General features: G+C 37.0%; 1 protein-coding gene across 2 annotated transcripts in view; it reads right to left on the bottom strand.

The window, feature by feature from the left end:
- The window catches only part of LOC138709265 (constitutive coactivator of peroxisome proliferator-activated receptor gamma-like), a 52,551-nt gene that overhangs the window by 5,645 nt on the left and 22,093 nt on the right, over window positions 1-24,813 (bottom strand). For both annotated transcript variants that reach the window (XR_011334893.1, XM_069839924.1), the window contains exons 4-5: window positions 24,540-24,712; window positions 20,026-20,235 (exon numbers count right to left, since the gene is read on the bottom strand). Coding sequence is in view for 1 of the 2 variants with exons in the window: in XM_069839924.1 (XP_069696025.1) it covers window positions 20,026-20,235; window positions 24,540-24,712 (383 nt within the window). In the remaining variant the exon portion in view is untranslated. The remainder of the gene's footprint in view (window positions 1-20,025; window positions 20,236-24,539; window positions 24,713-24,813) is intronic.

The following is a 24,813-nucleotide window of genomic DNA, read 5'->3' as shown; positions in this document are numbered from 1 at the left end:
GTGGTCTTTTAATCATTATTCAAAGTACATAGGCCTATACATTAAAAATACATAAAAAGTGTTTACAAGAAAATATAATGCATCTATACAGCCAATGACGTAATGACCCTGAAACAGAGAAATAACATTATTAGTGTATTAATTGACATGTCTGTCTGTAGAGTAAAGTGGTTGTTTAGTGTTCAAGTCGGTATTCGTCTTGTACGTTGTCGTTCCAAGCTAGAGGGTGGAGTACGCTCTTAGGTCTTTTGTGTTTATCTAAAGCAGGGTTGTAGTTACCCAGGGAAGAAATTAGTGGGTTGTTGCTGCTGTACGACTTGGTGTACGTGCAGAAGGCTTGATTCTTGAACTGTCAAAATTTCTAGGTCTTTATGAATTAATCTAACAGGTGTTACTCTAGGAAGTCCTGTAATGAATCTTAAAAGTTTGTTTTAGAAAACCTGTAATTTTTGAAGAACTGTAATAGGTGCATGTCCCCAAGCAGGACAAGCATATAATATTACGGACCTAATTAATGTTTTATACAAAATCAATGCTGTATGTATGTTTAAATGTCTGCTTTTATTTAATATTGGGTAGAGCTCCACCATTCTAGAGTTGGCAAGTCTGAGCTTTTGTAGTATATATTCAGAAAAAGTGAGCCGTCTGTCTAGTGTTACTCCGAGATATTTAACTGAAGTTTTCCATTCGATTTGTGATCCATTTATAGCTAATTTTGTGTGATTTATGCCCGGTCTATTGAATTTATTTCTCCTGCTAAATAAGATGGCTTGTGTTTTAGATATATTTAATTTAATTCTCCATCTGAGAAGCCATGGTTCAATGTCACGTAGGTGACCTTGTAGCCTGTTAATGGCAACAGTTGGCTTCCACGATGCCGTGAGAAATGCCGAATCGTCCGTGTATAGCGCTAAAATACTATTGTTGAAATTTTGATTAAAAAGTAGGTCATTAATATAGATTTGGAAAAGTATCGGTGCCAGAATGCTGCCGGGTATGATAATTTTATTTGGAAGCACTTGTGCGATTCAGTCAAGCCGCAGGGTTGGCACCGGTGCCTCGTACACTTGCATTCCGGCCGCCAGCCGCTTCGCTCGCTCAATGATGTCTTATTACTCCGCTAGATGGCTGACTCTGGACTTCAATTTGAAGCCGTGCATGAAAGAACACTTGTACGGAAAAAATGCAAGTTGCGTCATATACGGTTATGACGTCAGAAATTGATGCGTTTAACTTTGTTGTTGTGAAGTAATGATTACAGTCTATTTGCTGAAATTGGTCGTATCTTGCAGTTCATATAACTATACAGAAATAATACAAAATAAGAAACAACACAAATCTTTTCATAGCCAAATAATTTATTATTATGGACTTTCTTTAGATATGCTACCACATTATATTTGTAAAAAAAACCACTTTTTTAAGTATGTTTATATACGACTTAACGCCTATGGTCATATCGGGTGTGTAGGATATTTGAGTATACTAGTAAGACATTGACTGTATTGTTGAGTTGCTGTTTCTATTGTCGTGTGTTGTAAAGGGTTTGTGTTCATGTAGTTGGTTTAGATTTTGTTTTAATATTTATACTTATTTATTATTTGGTTATGAATCATGGTATGTAAATGTCCACTCTGGCATTTGCCTTTGTAACTGAGGGGAAACCATGAAAAAACCCAATCAGAATATCTAGCAACGGGGTTTGAACCACGGACCTCCCGAATGCGAGTCTCAAACGTTATCATCTCAGCCACTTCGCTCGGTAAAAAAAAATATACTGATTTAATTCAGAAAACGGCAGTTGGTTATAGAAATTTCAGCAACAAACTTGTACGCCTATTATTTAAGGAAGGGATTGTAACATTGCCTCTGATGATGTCTTAATAGTCCGCGACATCATCATCGGTTGTACGGTATTATTACGTAATGATATAGGATAAGGTTGCCTAATTTCGTGACATATTTAATAAAGTCCATATTTATGCCAAACTTTTACTAAAAATTTTCAAATAACACCTAAATGACGTTATTTGGACCTTTAGCTACAGTTTTTACAACATTCACTGTCAACAGTTTCACAAGTTTGATACATGATATATGATTCTTCATTGTTACACAGTGGCTCCTAAATCCGTGACAGGGTTCCATATTCCGTGATACTAAAATAATCCTCATTAACTGCTCAGAAAAAAGAAATGTATTTGGAAAAACACATTAAAGTCATGGTATATTGTTTTAATATGGAATAAGCAAGAAATTACAACATAGAAAAATGGCCTAAGTGATAAATTTCATAGAAAATACTTGTGTAACTACAGGAATACATATTACATATTAATATATTATAAACAAAATAAACTAAGTTAAATTCAATATAAAATTAAATTTGAATAAATTGGATTATAACGCAATTATTTCTCATTATTTATATTCCTAACAACAGCAGTAATTAAGTTCAATATATTCCCTATTATTTTTTATAAATATAATTGATGTTTTCTATAACTTATTTATATTATTATTTCCACGAACTATTTTCTTTCATAGACATTAATTTTCACAATTTAGCGTTGGCATCACTGGTCGAGTGAGCCAGGAAGGAGAAATATGAAAATAAATCCGAAAATGGGAAAGCTCCTGTAGCGTTGTTATTGTCTCACAATGTTTAAATAATCATACACATTGAATCAGCTGACTATAATCTACAGTAATATATCATTTTTATAATTCTATATGAATTCATACCTCAAATATAAAATGTTTCTATCAGGAGCGGTCACAAGCAGGGGCGGCTTTAGAGGTAGTGCCGTTGTGCCATGGCACTACCAGAATACAGAAGGAAAAGGAGAATTCATATTTTCCGCTCAAAACCTGAGAGAAACAAGTTACGCTTATACAATCTCTACCGTCAATATGATCTTTTCAGGGAAACACGTTGTAACCAGTGTTTAGAGGATGAATCTGTGCCAGGCACTACATCCCATAAGAAATATAATGGGATGCGCGCGCAATCTTCATGTTCGCTCGTCCTTTTCAGCATCTAAAGCATGATTTAAAATGTGCCAGGCACAAATTGCCGCTGGCTTTTGCAATGCTTGTAAAACTGTATACATCCCCATTTTCTACGCCGATCCCTTACTACCTCTCGCTCTGTCTGCCCTTCCGCTTTGTCGGAACAAGTTTCTTAGCGAAGACTGCAACAATGAGATAAAATCTCTCCCGGTTTCTTGAAAACTTGCTTGAGAAAGTTTTCACTTTATTATTTCTACAACAGTACCAATTGTATTGTGAACGTGTTAAGTCGTGAGGTTGTCATCGTAATAGTGGTCGTGTTATCGTGTTGTGTACTGTGAAAAAATGAACTCGGTTGGCGCTTTATTGAAATCTCCGTTTTCAACATTAACATATGAAAACAAACTTCGTGTTAAAGAATTAGGCAGACATATACCGCACTTAAATATTCATCAAAAGCAGCAAAGTGCTAAAGTTAATAGATCTCGCAAATTCAACCCAGATATTTATTTAAAAACAACTGGTTGTGTGGATGTGATGTGAAAAATGCGTCCTTCTGTTTCCCGTGTGTTCTGTTCCGAGGTGAACTTAGCTGGTCAAAAGTGGGTGTGACAGATTTAGTACATTTATGGGATAAAATAAAAACACATCATAAGTCAAAGGTTAATATGAATAACGTCTTCAGTTTGTCTATGCTGGGTAAAGTGAACATTGAAAATCAGTTAAATTCACACTACAGACTCGCGAATGCAAAACACAATGAGCAAGTTGATAAAAACAGATATGTGTTAAATTTAATAATAAATTGCATACGATTTTGTGGGGCACTACATTTAGCACTAAGAGGGCACGATGAATCTGAGGAGTTTTGTTTGCAAAATAGACAACTTCAACAAAAAAATGATGGATTTATTTTCAAGTCAGAAGAATAGGCGAATGGGTTTTATCTATCGCGCATATTAACCTGGTCAACAAAAGTGCTCAAGTGCTCCAGTTGCATAAATTTTGGTGATGATGATGATGATGATTATTATTATTGTTATTATTATTATTATTATTATTATTATTATTATTATTATTATTATTATTATTATTATTATTAAAGACGAGAATTTCATGAACTATAAAATCCCAAAATATGCATGCATTCATGCACTATGAAACAATGAAATATGCATGATCAAGCGAAAAATACATTAAAATATGCACTTTTATTTTTGTTTCAAATGTCTTATTTCACTTCACTTTTTTTGCACAGTTAAAAACCTAACAACATTTTTAAATTGGTTTCTGTGAGGTTCCTGCACTTGTCTCTATATTGCAAGAAGTTACGGGTTTAAACTTGAATGAACATATTTGTGACAGTGTCAGGTCAAATTCTTCATTCAAGTTTTCGCCACAAATAACCTTCTTCACTGAACAAAAGAATCGGCAGTCCGGGTTAGCATTTATGACCCTGTCCAATTTGTTTTTTCGCCGCTACATCCACTTTCCCACGGGCATAAGTGAGGGATCTATGAAATTCTTTGCAGATTCTTTCTTTTGTTCCATTCTTACAATATGTGAAACAGATGCGACATGCTGGTCGACTTGAAATTTTTTAGTACATATCATCTGAAATTATAATAGACCTTACAGTTACCTAGATACGATTTAAAAACGGACATCGTAATTTAATAATTATTTTAAACAAGTTTTGTGATTTTTTTACAAAGAACAATTGTCATATAAAATGTTCGGAAACAGAACAGCATTGCTTAACTCTTTACTCCAACAGTCGCAAAATACGACATCCTCATCTGATCTAATAAAATCTTTTCCTTTACAATAATCCACTGTGCGAAGAGTACACTTTTGGAATCTTTAAATTGGAAACATATTAGAACCACATTAACACGCGCAAACAGAATAAACAAGCACATTAACAACTTACGATATTCACACACCGCAAACACAGTTTAACGATGATTCCAATTTTAGAAGAATCTAAATTGCTACTAGTACTAGAAAAGGAAGATAATTTACAACCTCCCTGAAAGAGGATGCTTTTGACCTAAATTATTTGTCGGCAATTTCCTTGAACCATCTATATTTCCTCTCTACTTACTATTCTCAAAATATCCAACGTAATAAATTCATTTATGACACGCAGTGTATAGAGGGTCGTCGGTAAAGTGTTGTAAAAGTGGACTTCCGTCCAGGGAAAGGTCCTCTAACACCTTATTGTGAAAATTTTTACATTTTGTTTAATTTTTCTGTTATTTAGTTTTTTTTTTTCTTTTTATTCTTCAATCCTGATTCCTGAAGCTAAAATATGGGATATAAAATCGAGAAACTGAGATGTCCACACAAAACCATTAAAACATGCATTTAAACTGAATGTAATGTATATTATATGCATTGTTAAGCTAAAAATTACCTAAATATGCATTATGCATGTTTTTATCCCTAAAAAGTCGAAAACATGCAAATATGCACAGGAAAAGTACACATATTTGGAATCGGAAAGTAATGAAATGGAAAAGTACTAAGTTTGAGCTATATCCTATGTTCCTATAAAACATGCATTTGCATGGAATTCTCGTCTCTAATTATTATTATTATTATTATTATTATTATTATTATTATTATTATTATTATTATTATTATTATTATTATTTCTTGTCTTTGGTTTAGACCATAGGCGGATCCAGGGAGGAAATAGTAGGAAAAATAATTACCCTCCCCCTTAGGGTATCCTGGATCTACCACTGATTTTGGCACTAGGCATTAAATATGTATGAGCCGCCACTGGTCACAAGAAAAAGAAAAACTTACTGGTCAACCACTGAACAAAAGCTTCTGCAGTCGACTGCTTCTATTCAAAAGGCGGGTAGTCAATAAAATTGAAAAGAACACATCTCCTGGCATCTGTTAGGTATTTCAAAAACTTAAAAGTAAGAGACCACAACTCCATGGCAGTCAATTGAAATTTTATCACGGGATTAAGGTATCACGGAATTAGGCACTTTTACCCTACTTGCCGTGTAACATGGCAGCATTCGCGGCTTCAGTGAGAATCAGTACAAAACATGTCAGTCATCCATCTAGCGGAGTAATAAAACATCACTGCGCTCGCTATAGTAGCGCCGCCAATCCATAATATTCCGAGCTTGGTTAGGTAATAGTTTGCAAGGCCAACTTGGTTAACATTATAACAGCCAAGTATAAAATCAAATAAATAAATTTGATTTCCGGTCGACATCGCTTGACAAAATGAAATGTGATGCATTCCAGTGTACTAAAGAACTCTTGGAAAATTTAGCTATGTACGCGTATGATACGACAAATACTGAGTTTGTTTTTACGAACATGCAGTTAAGTTTGCACAATTCTAAATAGCAGCTTTTTGAGTATTTTCTGGAAAAGACTCAAAACAATACGACTGTCACAGATGAATATTAAATCTATTTTTATATGGTTGTGTTCAACTGGTTGAACTTAAAATATATATATATATATATATATATGGAATGTTGAAACTAAGTTTTCTGTATGAATCAAAACAATGCATGGATACCTCGATCTTGCAAAACACTAGAGAAGGAGAATTCGATCCGGTACTGTGGATTGAACTTCGGCGTAGCTCAGTGGTTAGAGCGCTTGGTACGTAGAACCAGAGACCCGGGTTCGATCCCCGGTCCCGGAGTGAATTTGTCTCCTCAAATAACAATTGTTACCATAACAGATAAATAATTCTGTTGGTCCAAAAATGAATCTTTACGTAGATAACTGTCTTTGCCAGGGAAGGTGGAGTGGGGAGTTACGGGATAGTCTGCAGTAACTCAATCGAGCTAATAGTCGACCTGGTTGGCAAGTTGGTATAGCGCTGGCCTTCTATGCCCAAGGTTGCGGGTTCGATCCCGGGCCAGGTCGATGGCATTTAAGTGTGCTTAAATGTGACAGGCTCATGTCAGTAGATTTACTGGCATGTAAAAGAACTCCTGCGGGACAAAATTCCGGCACATCCGGCGACGTTGATATAACCTCTGCAGTTGCGAGCGTCGTTAAATAAAAAACATAACATCGAGCTAATAACGCCTAGGCCTGCTTTAGAGGGATTGTTTTTTTCGATATGTATTTCGTTGCTATGATAATATTGTCTGAAGAATTTTGGTTAAGAATACAGACAGCAATAATAACGCCCAGGCCTGCTTTACATTGAGTTTTTTTGTCGATGTGCATTCCTTGCTATGTTGTCTGAAGAATTTTTGGTTAAGAATACAGACAGCAATAATAACTCCTAGGCCTGCTTTAGAGGGACTGGGGTTTTTTATATGCATTTCGTTGCTATGGTAATTGTCTAAATAATTTTGGTTAAGAATACAGACAGCAATAATTTTTACAAACGTTTAGCCTCGTTCACCAACATTTTCAAAGTGAAAGCGACACTAATCTGCTTATCTTGTTCTTTAAGCCCAAGACGTATTTTAATTTTCTAGGGATAGAGCCGAAGCTGTCTTCTCAGAAATCGCCATACTGTTGAAATAACTCATCTTCAAACGCTCTATAACTTTTATTAGCATTACAAATGTTAGGACTTATATAAAGAATATTCACGAACATCCTGGACTCCTCTTAAGAATAAAGCTACACTCACCTCGTTTTCTACTAATTTCGGTCTATCCGATCACTTTTTTTTTTATCGGTAACTCCACATCAGTTTCCTCAGAGTTCTTCTCCAGCTTACGAAACGATTTTACAGAGCAAGATCCATTTCTGAATCCATGTAACGCTCAAAATCTTCTCAATGCATTGGGGTCGGGTTGGGTAGCGTAGTCGGTATAGCGCTGGCCTTCTGTGTTCGAGGTTGGGGTTCGATCTCGGCCCGGGTCGATGACATTTAAGTGTGCTTAAATTCGACAGGCTCATGTCAGTAGATTTACTGGCATGTAAAAGAACTCCTGCGAGACAAAATTCCGGCACACCGGCGCGGCTGATATAACCTCGGCATTTGCGAGCGTCGTTATATGAGGACAATAGTATCAAAGTTAGACAACTCCATTTTTTTCCATTTCGAAATATCGATTGTTTCTCATAGGATTTTGTATGCTGAATGAGATTCTGAAACTGTTTAGTTTAAAAAACGGACAGAACAAAGCGAAAATAGCACTTAATTGTGCGCTTTAGAATCAAAATGTAGAAAACTCCTTGGTTTCAAATTAGGACAATTCTTTCAGCAGCCAATGAGAAGCCCACATTCGTACCACCTTTTCCCATCAGGCATCGCGAATCCAACATGGCTGATGTTTATGTAATAGGTTTGTGGATGAATAATACATACTGTTGTACGTAAATTTTCTTTGTAAAATTATGTTACATCGTTATTTCAATAAGAATATGGAAGTTCATGACAAAGAAGTTCCTCAAAAGGAAGCGAGGAAGCTTCGTTTGGTTTCAAAAACAGACAACTCCATGACTTAGTTCCAGATATGGACAACTCCACTTTTTAAACTTAAATTTCGACCTGAATATTAATTTTAATCACATTTTGAGACTGAAAAAATGTTTCTATGACCCATGAGAATGTTTAAAAAAAAGTGTACTTATAACAGTGACATTGGTTTCCAAGGATCTAGTTTTTCGCCTCTCCTGTAAAAAAAAAATCCAAATTGGAGTTGTCCAACTTTGATACCAAGCTCCTCATATAAACTTTCTTTCTTTCTTTCTTTCTTTCTTTCTTTCTTTCTTTCCTTACCTTAGTTTAACCTCTGCATTTTAGGTTCATTTATACGATCAAGCCACAGGGGCCTTAGAGGGTCGCGACCTGTCGGGAGAGGAATTATTAATCTATTGGATCACATACATACTTTTTTACCACACAAGGACATGGAGGGCCTCCCCGGATGAGGGATCAGCTCAATGCCAGGGCCACCTCCGATACAACACAAACATTTAAGACATTACACAGCAGGGGCGGCTTTTGGGGTAGTGCCAGTGTGCCATGGCACCACCAATGAAAGAAACAAAAAATAATATCCTAAAAAGCAGTTGTAATAGTTTATTTCTACATATTTTATTCGTATTTCAACTGAACGGGCGCGCGCACAGATCCGAACGCACTCTTCCAGCATTTTTCCGAACGTCGGAGCCAGTTCGGTGTGGCACTGCCTGCGTCTTTTAGTTAGTAGCTGCGTCTTATTGCGTACAGTGCTCACATTGTGTTTAACTTTCACTAGTGTTCAGATTATTTAAAATTTGTGCTGAAAGCAAGTTCTTAATTTCTGTGTGTTAATTACAATTATTATATTTATTTGAGTTACATTCTCTTCGTTTTTGGGCCGTCTGTAGACGGACCCATTGTGTTGTTTATTCAATATGACTTCTAATGAAAATTCGAGTGATTTCAGTGAAATTATAACTACTGCTCAGGTTCATTCAGACATCTATGATGCTGCTATAAATCCACAACTGGAAAAGAATGCCATTTCTTCGCATATTGATGAAGTTCATAACTCTTCTGGAACACGGCGTAAAGTCGGAAAAATGTCATCAGCTAGAGAAGCCGACATACATGAATTTAAATTCAAGTCAGTACATAGTAAAATGAAGGGAGTTCTTCCCCGAAATTCAGCTGCTCGTTTGTATAAGAAAATGGGAACTGCAATGCCGGTGAAAACTAACAATGTTTTCCAACCACTATTAGAAGATCCAGAAATTGAAATAGATAATTCTATAAGTCAACAACCTACATCACAAATGGATTTTTCCACCACAGAAGAAAAATCTGCAAATTCCCAAAATGGAAGTCGGAAACTTAAGCCACCACCCCCTATTGTGGTAACAAGTAAAGTTGATTATTTTAAGTTGCAACAAATTTTGAAGAACTCATTTCAAATATTAGCAGAAGGGAAGTTTAGTCCTGTCGGTCTGAAACTATATGTTTCAACAAAAGATGATTTTGAGAAATTACAAGATTATTTGATTCTGCAAAAATATAATTTCTATACCTTTCCTTATAACATTTCAAAAGTATTGAAAGTTGTTCTAAAAGGACTTCCAAATGAATCCTCGTCTGAAGAAATCCTAACTGAACTTCGGAGTTTAAATTATCCTATTGAGTCAGTTCGACAATTAAGAAAAAAAGTCCAAGATGAAAACACAAGCTTAATGACATGGTTTCCTATGCCAATTTGGGTCCTGACAGTAAATCAATTACAAGACAAACCCGATATTCGTCAATTACGCAGTCTTCGCCATCTTAGAGTGGAAATTGAAGATTACATCTCCCGGCAAGGGGCGATTCAATGTTACAAGTGTCAAGGGTTTGGCCACAAGACTCATTCATGCCACATCCAACCACGATGTGTTAAATGTGGTGAGAACCATGAATCATATTCTTGTCAAAAACCTACATCCATTCCTGCAAAATGTGCAAATTGCCAAGGGGATCATCCTGCTAATTTTAGACAGTGTCCAAAATACCAAGCTTACGTAAATGGAGTGAAAACCAGGAATCCTACCCATAAGAAGCAGCCAGATCTTTCTGCCCAGTCTTTTCCTCCACTTCCTGTCACTCAACAGGTTATTAAAGGATTCCGAAAGGTAAATATCGATAATAATACTCGACAGGCACCAGATCAATTTGCTGACAGTTCATCTTTTAGTCAATTTTTTCATGAATTGAGAGAATGGTGGAACTTTTTAAAAACATTCAATATCAGTTATTATTTAAGATGTTTACATCAAACCTTCTTGCAAGTGAAGCAACAAAATGATATTTTTAATAAAATATCAGTGTTCATTGGTGGTGTTTCTAGTCTGTTTGGAAATGGGACAAAATAAACCCAGACAAAAGTTACACAAGCCACTAAAAATAGTGACCTGGAATGCCAATGGAGTGACTAGGGATAAAAATGTACTTGACGACTTTTTACATCAGCATGACATAGATGTGTTTTTAATCACAGAAAATCAATTAACACCAAATAAGAGACTTAGCGTTAAAAATTATACAGTGTATCGCTCTGATGGAAGTAATGGCCCTTTTGGTGAAACAGCTATCTTAATTAAAAATTGTATTAGACACTACAGAATACAATCACCCCAGCTTACACACATATCTATAACTTTAATTGAAATTCAGTAAAATAACGAAACCATTTTAATTGGATCGATGTATTGCTCTCCAAATAAGCCTTTCTTAGTTTCAGAACTTCATGCAATATTCTGTATATCAAATAATTTTATAATTGGCGGTGACTTTAACGCTAAGCACATTGAGTGGAATTCACGCGTAACAACAACAGAGGTCGCATACTCTCAAAACATGCTGACAAGTACGGCTATCAAATCTTAGCTCCTAACAAACCTACTTTCTACCCTCAAAATGCAAATCATAAACCAGATGTATTTGATGGATTTCTTTTCAGATGTAATACTGTACCCCTGTTTATAGACACTTTACAAGAATTGTCCTCTGATCATAACCCTGTTGTTTTAATCATTGAAAGAACAACTACTGAGAGGCTATTTCCTCAAGCTTTCTTAAGCAGCATGGATTGGTCGTCCTATCGGGAATATATTTCACAATCAATTTCTGCTAATACATTGATTACAACAAAAGAAGACATTGATGCAGGAATTAAAATCTTTGAAAATACTTTGAAAGCAGCAAAATATGCTTCACTAGAGAAAGAACCAATACAAAGTTATCTCCATCAAAACTCGAATTTACGTCTACTAAGAATGGCTAAACAGAGAGCTCGTAAGCGCTGGCAAAAAACTAGATCACAAATTGACAAAAACGTATATAACATTATGAAAAATAGAGTGCACAGAATGGCACTAGAAAGCAAAGTTTCGAAATTTAAAAAAGATGTTGCTGATGCAGGACAGTCAAATAAAATTTGGACAATCACCAAACGGTTAACCAAACATGATTCCTACTCTAAAAATCAACCTTTACATGGCAAAGATGGCCCAGTTTTATAAGTCATGTGAAAAAGCTGAACTGATAGCCGATTGTTTCGAGAGCCAATTTAAACCTGCTAATGAATGTGACAGCTTAGTTGAACATTATCGCCATGTCGAGGAAACTGTCAGCACTTTCCTACTATGTCCCTCATCCCAGTACATTTGTTTAACGAGCCCGTCAGAAGTCAAAACCATTATTAAACGCCTTAAACCTAAAAAGGCACCAGGTCCTGATAAAATTAATAACATGGAACTTAAAAACTTACCTAGAAAGGCACTTATGTATATTAGCAAGCTTTTCAATCAGTGTATAGCTCATCGATATTTTCCAGATGCTTGGAAACTTGCATATATTACTGCCATTCCCAAACAAAAGAAAAATCGAAAGGTTCCAGCAAATCGCAGACCAATAAGTTTGATTAATGCCCTTGGCAAAGTATTTGAACGAATTCTTATGACCAGAATTCTACAAAGTGCACCAAACCTTATTCCACCCTATCAGGCTGCATATCAACAAGGTCTCTCTACAACACACCAACTGCTGCGTCTTGTTGAACAAACAACTATCGGTTTCAACAACAGAGCTACTACCGTAGCAATATTTCTCGGTGTCAAAAGTGCATTTGACTCTGTGTGGCATACTGGTATAATTTATAAATTAATCCAATCAGAGGTTCCTGATGCACTGATTCATATAATTTCTGATTTTCTTCGGAACAGACATTTCTGTGTTAAGGAAGACGGCTGTTTATCAAGACAAAAGAAAATTCAAGGAGGAGTTCCGCAAGGCTCAGTGCTGGGCCCTTACTTATATTGTGCATATACTTCAGATCTTCCAGAAACTGACGTCACCAGGTTAGCCTTATATGCAGATGATACACTAGCATACACTACACATCGTAATGCCGATCTAGCCATTGGTCGACTTCAACGGCATGTCCACCTTATAGAAGAATGGTTCCAACATTGGCGCTTAACTGTAAATACAATGAAGAGTCAAGTCATAGCCTTCAGTAGAACTCGAAGTGTATCACAAACTAAACTCACACTGTATGGTACTGCTCTTGAATTTCAGGATTCTGTCATGTATCTTGGAATCCATTTGGATAGTCGTCTGTTATGGCATACCAACATTGCAAATACACGAGCAAAAACAATAGCAAGAATGGTACAACTGTATCCCCTTTTAAAAACACGTGCATTGTCAACATCTAAAAAAAGTGACAATTTATAAATTGCTGATTAGGTCAGTGCTTTTGTATGGTTCTATAGTATGGGGATACGCACCTAAGACAACATTAGATCCCATTCGAGTTGTACAAAATAAAGTATTACGTGTAATTCATAACAGCGGGTGGTACACAAGAAACGAAGAGATACATCAAGATCTAAAAGTGGAAAGTATTCCAGTTATCATTAGGAGATTCGCTGAAACATGTTATAAACAGGTACATTCCCACCAAAATGTGTGTGTATCAAAACTAGGAACTTATAACCCTCAGTACTACACAAGACATCGTACACCTTTGTTCCTCTTTTCATAGTTATCTGTCAAATTTGTTTTCACGCTGTTCATCCTGGTTATGACGGGAGTGCAGCATCATAAATGAACTACATCTCAGCAATAAGTAAAAGTAATTTAGGAACAGTCGGGAGATCACCCAAGATTTCGATACTGTACCCAAAAGTTGACGAATTTAAAAAAAAAAAAAAAAAAACTGCCTGCGTCTATATAACACTGTACAAAAGGCTACTGATTCTAGTTTATATACATTTCTTATGGCAGACACTGAGCCGAATTCGATTTGACTCAGTAGTTAATATTCCGCCCGCTAGAGCACAGTAATGCAGAAATTTCGCTAGATGGCAGGGTTGTTGGAGACGTTAGGCAGGGAATCATCAACCGCAGACTTGCACGAAAACACGAGTTAAAGTTCCGCGCCATATGTTAATGTAATGTTGCCAATTCAAAACTAATGCACATAACTTGGATTTGAATGTGTAAATTATTATCCATTTAACTATATTGAATGCAGAGATAGTCATGGTTCTTTTTAGAAAGATAAATATTTTTTTTTTCATATTATGTAAAACTGTTTGTGAATGTTGTGTAATATTTGTTTTATTTTGCGGCAATTAAATATCGCAACACTGTTGCTAGTATTGATGCTTTTGTTAACGATACATGAGATCTGTGCACGACATGAACATGTATTATTGAGGCAGCTGCCTTGGATTCATCGGCCTGTTAAATAAAGTTCAAAAGTGTTCGTTTATTATCTATATCATTGTTTATCTTGTGTGTTTTTGCCAGTAATTTTACTAGTTATAAAAGTTATTTGTATTTGACTAACAATACTGTGAAAGTTTTGCCTTATCTGTATCTGTAAATTTCGTTATTAGTTTCGGAAATGTTATTGTAACTGTTACTAAATGCATTATTTTTTTAGTTGGTTATTTAACGACGCTGTATCAACTACTAGGTTATTTAGCGTCGATGGGATTGGTGATATCGAGATGATATTTGGCGAGATGAGGCCGAGTATTCGCCATAGATTACTTTGCATTCACACTACGGTTGGGGAAAACCTCGGAAAAAACCCAACCAGGTAATCAGCCCAAGTGTGGATCGAATCTGCGCCCGAACGCAACTTCAGACCGGCAGGCAAGCGCCTTAACCGACTGAGCCACGCCGGTGGCTTTAAATGCATTATTAACTTATACTTGGTAAAATAGCTGGTTTAATTAATGTGTTTTATTTAACATAATGTAAACGTGAGCTGCTATTATCAATTTAACTAGGGTAATTTGCGTACAACCTTTTTTCATTTTTGGCACTACCACCAGAATGCCTCACCGGCCGCCACTGTTACACAGCATTCACTCACACACATGAAAGGATTAAGGGGATTAAGGGAAGGATCGCCGTCCATGGGCCGGACTTTCAAGAGGTACAATCCCGGCATTTGCCTGGAAATAACTGAGGAAACCATGAAAAACCTCAGTTAGGATTGCGGGCCCCTGGGATCGAACTCGGACCTCCTGAATGCAAGGCGAGCCCTCTACCACACCGCTAGCCCGCTCGGTTCCTCATATAAACTATAATTTAAAATTCAATGCATTGGGATAGGCCTACTATCTACTGCATTCGTAATAACACTGAACGAGCTCAATACGTAGTCGTATAGACAAAACCATTCTAAAAATGATTGCTGTGTAACCACAGTTGTTTATACAAGCGTGACAAAGTTGCCATAGCAACGAAATGCATATGAAAATACCCAGTCCCTCTAAACAGTGGCGTCGCGTGACATTTTGACATTGGAATGCGATTTTTTTAAATGATTAAAATACAGTAGTCTGCTTTCGTTATATGTGGGAGTTGCGTTCCTGGAAATAGCCGCTTATTGATGAACGTTTGAGTTAAATTTTCAAATTTTCTTTATAATTTCCTTGTACCATAAGTTATAAGGATATTTACCGGGCCGAAGCCTGGCCGTGTTTACATAAAGCACGAAAGATGAAAGTGCATAGAACGAGACCGACTACACTGTTGATAATACAGTAAATCAAAATAAGCTTCATAGTTATCTCTTAGATTTAACATTATTTCTTAAGGGAGCGAATTTGCAAAAGTGGAAATTGTGTATGATCAAGCACACTCAAAAGTTTCAACTTGAAATTTGCAGAAAACTTTTGAATAATATCAATTCTGATAACGTACAGGAGTTCATTGAACAATCTCCTATACACAATTTTCTTATCTTCTCCAGGGATTGCATCCAGCCGTGATCTTTCAGATTGATAATAATTTTCAGCAGCAAAATCATCCATGCGTTCCCAAAATTCCTGAAAGTAATTTCTCAGTCCTTGCTTGCACTCCTCGAAATTATGAATTTTTGTTTTACAAATGTTGCTTTTTGGAACAGAATATCAGAGTGTGGGAATATTGCAGCGAATAATATTAACAGAAAATAAAATCAAAATCCTTTATGAAGATGAAGATGGGTGGAGCGGAGTAAACTTTACAGCCCTCGTTCACAAACGACAGTTTCATGGTCCCATTCACAATCTTCATTATCCATTATTGATTCAAATAAACGTTCCAACTTTGATAATTTAGAGAAAAAACTCGAAAATCCAGCAAGATTAGTTAACTTTAATTTTACTTGTTTCATAAAATTGACCATATGGTAACGCAGTGCAGAAAGGAATATAACTTGCTTCATACACATCCTTAAATAATAAAACTGGAATTTTTCTTTGTGAATCCAAACTACATGATTGGTTCTTTCTTATTACATTATGAAATTACAAATTTATTATACCAATTGGGCAAGAGCAGCTGCGCGATTTAGATGTTGCTTTCTCAGCAGCAATTTTGGAGAGCAACAAGAAGTAAGATCATTTTTTTGTTACTTTGATTAATTTGATTGTAATGTTTGTTGTGGTATTTTACTTATTGTAGATTGAGTATTCATGTACATCAAGCACAAGTTTACAATCCATAACATTGTTGTAGATATAAAACATTGTTTCTTACGTTACCATATGGTAACGCTAGGCTAATATGTTGTCACTCATTCTTTGTACTCTCTTGCTACTAACAGTAAGATGGAGTTGCAAGAAAGTACAAGTAACAAAATGAATGTTACAAACAGGTGCGTCAAAGTACATGAGACACTTTTGGAATTACAAAACCGAAAAATTAGAGCATTCTACATACAGCCACCAAAGCCCAACTTTGTATCTGACGAGAACTCTGCAGATGTAGAGGGTGGCATTTTCGACAACCTAAGTGGAAGGAAACCGAGTACTGAAGCTGGGGTTATTTTTGTTAATAGCGACAGAATAGGTGCACCAGATGATATTCATTTTATAGAAGAAGAGGAAGTTGAAGAGTCATCTGTGATAGAAAGAGAATGATGCCGTCAACATTGCAATGTATGGAAATGTTGCCATCAGGCAAAACGTAACTGGATAAAACAGTATGTTACAACAGTTCAATCTATTTCTCCAGAGAGTGACTTTTAAAGACAGAGATGTGACAAATTGTGTTTTCATTATAAAAGTTCGCTTTATCTATGTAAAAACTGTTTTAGCCCATGTTCACATGGTTGTTAAATGTAGCTATACAAAATGCTTGGCAGCCAAGTAGAAGATCTGACTCACCCTTGAATGAATTAGAATTAGAATATTAGATTTGAAGAAGTCGGGGAGCATCCCAAAAGGCAAGGGGTGACCATCTACTTCCAAATACAGCGATATTGGAGCTACGAGACGTGTCCAAAAAGTAAGTTTCCCTTGGGCCGTTTGCAGAAATAAAAATATAATTTTATGGAAAGATTTATTCGAACAGATACAGGAATTGTTGAGCTATTTTTTCAACATTATTTCCACCTGAATTGAGATTTTTTGTTACCATGGTATCAACAGAGAGGTGCAACCGGCTGTCACACACTGGTTCCGATTCTAGGCGGGAGACTTCTACGTGGGACAAAAGTTGTTCCTACGGTGTGACGAATCTCTCTGTTCCAGTGGGAAATATGTTGAAAAATAGTTCAACAATTGCTGTATCTGTTCCAGTAAATCTTTTCATAAAATTGTGTTTTCTTTCTGTAAACGGCTCCAGGTAAACTTACTTTCTGGACGTCACTCGCAGAACATCTGATTATATAAGATACGATGGAATGGAACATTAGTGATTCCGATACGCGGAAACAAAAGACAACGATGTGCTAGTGAGAATGCTCTTCCGACATACAGCTTCCTCAAAATTTGATGTAGCTCATGTTTTTTGTCATATCATAAGAAATGTTTTACCTTACTACCGAAATATGTGAAAATCACACAAAATATTTATGTAAAACGTTATGTTACGAAAATGTGTTTTGTTCATACGAGTATTTTGTGACAATAATTCTATTATGTATATTTGTTCGGGTATTGTGAAAGTAATTTTCTTATTTTTGTATTTTTTTGTAATATTTGTATGGAGTGTAGTATTGTGTGGGGCAGAAACGTGGACATTACGACGAAGTGAAGAGAAACGAATAAATGCATTTGAAATTTGAATAAGGGGAAGAATGGAACGTGTTAAGTGATCAGACAATAAGAATTGAAGCCCTGTTGGAAAGAGTGGGTGAAGAAAGAATGATGCTGAAACTGATTAGGGAGGAGAGGGAAAGGAATTGGTTGGGTCACTGGCTGAGAAGATACTGCCTACTGATGGATGCACTGGAAGGAATGGTGAACGGGAGTGAATGGTAAAGAGTTCGGAGCAGAAGAAGATATCAGATGATAGACGACATGAAGATATATGGATCATACGAGAAGACAAACAGGAAGGCAGAAGATAGGAAACATTGGAGAATGCTGGGTTTGCAGTGAAAGATCTGGCCCTTGGCAGAACACTGAATGAGTGATGAATATATTATTTGTGTGCTAAGGTTCAGTTAAGTTCAATAAATTGCTTGAAAGATGTCATTATAAGGCAACAACTCATTCTTTAAGATTTGACAACATAATGACCTAGCGTTACCATATAGTAACGCCCTGTAATTTCACATATTCGCTTCAACAATAGAAAACAAAAGCATTGTTGTGTTCAATTACATCCATTTAATTAGTCTATAACGAAATAAACGAAAAACTTGACGAAAAATAATTCAGGCTTTTAAGGGTTAAAACGAGGTTTAAGAATCGCTGACTTACAATGGCTGCGAAATTTTGCATGTAAATCATTATGTTCTTCCGCCATCACATCCGCTCCAGCATAGGTTTGAGCAATAACTTTATCATTGCAATCAAAATCGTTAATGACTTCGAGAGCGTGTTCAAGGAGAACATTTGCAGACTATCTATGCTGACGTCTGTTTCTTTTTAAACTTCTTCAATGTCACCATCGTGTGTTATATATCGCAGAATATAGTAATAACAAAATATATCATGCAGCAAAGTTATAAAGCACAGAAAAATTGAATATAAGCACACGCGCGTCGCCAAAATGTGGAACCTAGATCACATCCCTTCCTCACGGTATAAGTGACGTTCTTTCACTCAGCAGTTGCCTCTTTTCATAGAGCAATCAACTGATGTGACGGACAGTGTCACATTTTTGTCACGCTGGCGCAGGACGGTTATGCGTAATCCACATTGCATTCTATGCAGTCTGCACACTGGTATAAGTGACGTTCTTCCACTCAGCAGTTGAACGTTGCCTCGCTCTAACATAATCCTAATAATGCGACATACACAGTCACATTTCTTGGGAGTAAGAACTCGCCGTTAATAAATTGGCACGGGCGCGCCTTTGTCACTTCGTGTAATATATTTTCATTGCTGTAGCAGCGACATTTAAAATTTGAAAGTAATCTTAAAATAATGATTATTATTATGTGTAACAAGTATAACACGATACATACAAAATAAAGTCCCGGTAAATAATGATAAATATATATATATATTTTTTTTTTGTGCGGCGCTGATATAACCTCTGCAGTTGCGAGCGTCGTTAAATAAAACATATATTTTTTTGTTCAGAAAACTTCAGGGGATGCGAACCATCACTCGCATCCATGCACGCTACGCCCCTGCCTCTAAAGCAGGCGTCTTCAGCGCGGGCATTTCTAGCCTTTAAACGAGGTGCAACAGTAACATAGAATCTCGAAATCGCATGCAGGCACACACCTAAAAGATATTCTACGTCACTGTTACATCTCAATTAAAGGCTAGAAATGTCCGCGCTAAACATGCCTGCTCTAAAGCATAATAGTAGGTCTATCTGCATGGAATAAAACTGTTAGTATATACAGAAGATACAGCTATTTCAAGCTGGACACTTACTTGAGAATAACCATGTAAATAAACGCAGGTAACATTAAATAAAGAGAAAGAGGAAGTCAGAAAAAAGAGAAAAGAAGTACGACTAATTAGGCAAAGTAGGGGAATAGGTACAAAAAGGAGTTTACAGAAGACAAAAAAGAGGCAGAAAATACGTAACAAGAAGAAACTTAGTATTTATATGATTTATATTTTGATACTGATGTGCAGCCTCACCTTGTCGAGTGCAAAGCCACAGGCAGACATCAAGAAAAACACAGTCGTCATTCCTCTGTTGAAAATGGTGGATAGGTGAACCACCCTGGGAGAAGGATAATTATTATTCTCTGTAATGGAGTCAAGAACACTACCGCCCAGACACTTGATTGTGGCTGCCATTGCAAGGATCACCTCTACATCCACCTTTCCCAGCTGTTCGGGCCATTCCTGCGCCAACAGAGAAGTGTCCATCAGAGTCAGATATTTGCAAGAGAAAGGAGTGATATTCTTTGGAAGAGGAACTAATCTGTATGCGATTACAAAAGAAGTAATTGATTAAATGGCGATCTTACTCGTGTTAATTATGTAAGCATGTGCGGCTTACAGCTGTTTCGGTACGACTTGATACCATCTTCAGAGCCTTCTGTGCCTCGGCGCCATCTCAACTTCGCTGCCTGTTGTGTGGGTGCGATCGTGTGATGAAGAGTTATGTCAAATAGTGTGTGTTCTGAAATTGATCTGTGTGTTGAGAATTTGATTAGGGTGTGTTTTGGTGTGCCTATATATTTCATATTGTTCTAGTGTGTTGAGTTTTTGGTTTTTGGGTTGTATGTGTAGGATTTGTATGTCTGTATTCATGTTATTGTATGTGTGGTTAGCATTAGTTATGTGTTCGGCATATATAGAAGTATTTTGTCCTTTGGTTATTGCTTTAATGTGTTCTTTGTATGGAGTTTGGAATGATCTGCCTGTCTGTCCAATGTAGAAACTGTCGCAACTATTGCATGTGAGTTTGTATACTTATGTGTGGTTATATTTATTTGTTTGTGTTGTTTGTGTGTTGAGATGTCTTTGTAGTGTGTTTTCTGTTCTGTATGCTATGTTATATTTCTGTTTTCTGAATGAGGATGCGATCTTGTGTGTGTTTTTGTTTTCGTATGTTAGTGTGATGTATTTCTTGTGTTCTTGTGTTTGTGTTGTGTTTTATGTGTTTTTGTGTTTGTTGAGTTTTCGTTTTGTCTTCCTTATGATGTTGTCTATTATGTTTGGGTTGTAACCATTTTCTTGTGCTATGTATTTGATTGTGTTCACTTCTCCATTGTAGTGTTGTTGGCTCATGGGTATGTTGAGTAATCTGTGTACCACTTGTCCTGAATGCAGTATGTTTGTGTTGTATGGGGTGGTTAGATGTGTTGTATATGTGTGTGGTATTGGTGGTAATTGGTTTTCTGTATATTTTGAAGGTGTGTTTGTTGTCAACTTTTGTTATGGTGATGTCTAGGAAATTTATGGAGTTATTGTTTTCAAGTTCCAGTGTGTATTGGACTTTTTGGTGTATTTTGTTTATGTATTGGTGTAGTTTGTGTATTTGTCGTTTGTTTCCTTTGTATAGTATGAAGTGAGCTTTCGCATCGATGACGATGATGATGATGATGATGATGATGATATATTTTCAATAGTAGTGGACCACATGCAGAATAATATTTTCTGCTCACTGGAATTGCATATCGCATTCATCCTGGGAGGTCTGATGATTATCATGGCATGTCTCAGGTCTCTGATTGAGACGTGCATTGCAGCCGCTATGTTCGGGTCAAGTTTGCCGACTCTAGAGTTGGATCGATTCGTGAACGAATCGTTCATTCGAATGACTAACAGTAAAGAATCGTAAGAATCGATTCGTGGTATCAACGAATCGTCGTTCAAAAGAATCGTAACGAATCGGCATGGTATCGTAACCCACGATTCAATTTTTACTTGTTTAATGTAACCTGTCAGCGGACATTCCGAACCGTGCCCGTTGCTCCCGAGCGAGAATGACATTAAAATACTGCATTTGTTAAGTGTGAAAAATAATGAACACGAACCTGAAATTTACATGGTTAAATAGAGATGTAATGCAAAAAAATGTACTTGATAATAAGGTTCGGTTGATAAATTATAATTAAGAAACACTAACTTAAATAATTTTGTAGACTAATGGAGGTCATGATGAATGGTTCCAGCCAATGAGAAAGAGACAATCCAATGTCCAGAGTCCGTGATATCCAAAGTACCGCAATCCTTTGCGCCGGAAATACCGACAAATCAGCCATTGTTATTCCAGCGCGCGCTATTTGCCGTATACAGTTATATAGAGAATGAAAGTACTGTAGCTTATGTAGTCTAAATGAGAGTAAAATATTTTTAATTATAAGGGCTACGGACACTGGCCTAAATTGAGTTTTACTTTAAATGTTCCTATCCCAAGTGTGTTGAAATGGAATAACAATGGCGGCCGATTGCGCTACTCTGCCTGGAATGTTATTCTGTGACCTCAGATCGATGGCACCTGTTCGCAATTCATGTGCCTGAATTTGTTGCATCCTCAATCGGAAGAACATGCTGCCGTCGATTCCACGACTCACCAAGGCGCCATCTATCCAAGGGAGCTGCACTCCCCCGATCAACCGCAGTTCGATTAAAGCTCCTGCGGCTTGGGTGGATATGTGCAGCTCCTGCAGACAGATGCCGCCTATAGGCAGATTCTGTAATCACATCCGCTATGTCCTTCCAGTCGACCTGTAAACTATAAAAATGATTAATGACATGATACTAATGAAGGCGAAATCAGTTCGAGGTTTATATTTTTTTATTTTATTGAGTTATTTTACGACGCTGTATCAACATCTCAGGTTATTTAGCGTCTGAATGATATGAAGGTGATAATGCCGGTGAAATGAGTCCGAGGTCCAACACCGAAAGTTATCCAGCATTTGCTCGTATTGGGTTGAGGGAAAACCCCGGAAAAAACCTCAACCAGGTAACTTGCCCCGACCGGGATTCGAACCCGGGGCACCTGGTTTCGCGGCCAGACGCGCTGACCGTTACTCCACAGGTGTGGACAGTTCGAGGTCCAACGCCGAAAGTTAGTCAGCAATTCTGCTTCGAGTGGTTGAGAGGAAACCTCAGAAAAACCTCAGCCAGGTAACTTGTCCCTACCAGGATTTGAACCCGGGCCCGCTTGTTTCACGACCAAGAAGTCTAACCGTTTCTCCACAGCGGTGGACAGTTCCTAAATTTAGACTAAGATTCTTTTATTTTAACTACATATACTTTTCATAATTATTGCACTCTGGATGTCCTACACCTACAGTAACTTATTCAAATCGCCGAGAGCTAATTTACATTTTTGTGTGATTTTTTTTTTTATTTTGGAATTGTTTGCACTAAAAATTCACATTTTCTCATTTTGTTACACCTACCCAAGAGAACTTTCGCTGCTGCATTGAGATCGGTAAGTTTATAATTCTTCTGGAGAACATTTTCTAGTTAGTCGAGTACCTTTACTCCAGCTGTTTCGGATGCTGAGCTAAATGTCTCCCTACCATAAGTTACAAGGTGAAGTTGCTCATAAATTGGTTTTTCTGCAGTTTCCAAAGAAACAACTTCAAAACCATGAATGTAAAATGTAACCTGATGTAAGCCACCATAATGTGAATACAGACATCCTTAACCCTTTCTGAGCTGATTTTTTTTCATAGACACAACATGGAGAAACAAAAAACAAAGCAATCCTCTTCCTGGCCAAGGAACTGGCGGGTGCTGCACTCTATCGGTAAAGAACGAAACTATTTCTGAGGATACCAAATGGAATCATCAGGCAAATCATATGAGTCAGAGATTATAGAAATATTAATGACATGGATAGCTATATAGTAGGATGCGAAACTGCGGTCAGCACCATCTGGCTGCAGGGGGCTCAAATAAGATGGTCAGCGCCCGACGTCGTAGGTGGTGAACAATAGAATTACGTGTTGGGTACATTACCCAGAGTTCTTTATGTATCCGTTCGTTCGAGACGTCGCTCGATAAGACACGATGGTAACCCGAAACTTGCTATTAGTGAACATAAAGTGATACTACGTGTGTGTATAAGCAGTGTATGTTAAACATTGATGTTTATGGACATTGTAAAAATACTGTTGTTGAATGTATTGTAAAGTAATAGTAATATAATAAATTGAACTAAGTAGTTTTTGAAGACTTTTCCATTGCGCTATACACTAAATACCCAAAGAATACAATCCCAATTATCTAACCATTTGCTTTATTTTCTGTCTCTGTCTGGTTATATTTTATTTGGGTAGTGTAAAATAGATCGTCTCTTTTTATCTTCCTGTTGGCTCCGTTAAGAATTTTCAGTGAAAGATGCTGTGAGGAATAAAAATGTATGCTTTATTTTAAATTGGGTTAGTTTTGAATATCGATGAGGGTGGGAAGGAATAGTTTCTGCATAGTTTAACATTTTCGGTACCAGGTGCGCTGCTAAATGCATGGAGTAATTAGTTTTTGTTTTCGCTGCTTGGTGCGCTGCTAGATGTAATAAGTTCTCCTCCGCCCACCAGGTGGCAGAAAGATCAATTTCTACATTAGCGCCTCTAGCATGTGTTACGGGAAACTCAGTAAGTTTCGCATCCTATTATATATTTATCCATGTTAATGATTTCAAATGGAACTATTCGAGTGGAAATGGTTAAGAAGATTCTTACTTGCTTGAGGTAGAACAAGACAGCCACAGGGACAACGTAAACGAAGTCCAGGTTTTCGAGGCTGGATGGATGTAGTTTCTTCTTCTCGGTCAGGGTCTCTGCAAACAGGCGCCACCTACACTTGGGAGGACAATCTTTCTTCCACAGATGCTGGAGACCAGGGTGGATGCTTCCTGGAACGTTAAAAATGTGCTTATATTGTGAGCTTACTTAGGTGCAGTAGAGCGTCTCGTTTAGGCACAGTAAAAACGTAAACAAAGTGCAGGTAACGTGT

Source organism: Periplaneta americana, chromosome 11 (genome assembly GCF_040183065.1).
Source record: "Periplaneta americana isolate PAMFEO1 chromosome 11, P.americana_PAMFEO1_priV1, whole genome shotgun sequence".
Lineage (NCBI taxonomy): Eukaryota > Metazoa > Arthropoda > Insecta > Blattodea > Blattidae > Periplaneta > Periplaneta americana.
Note: the sequence above shows the minus strand (reverse complement) of the source record. Positions and strands in the feature narration are given on the sequence as shown.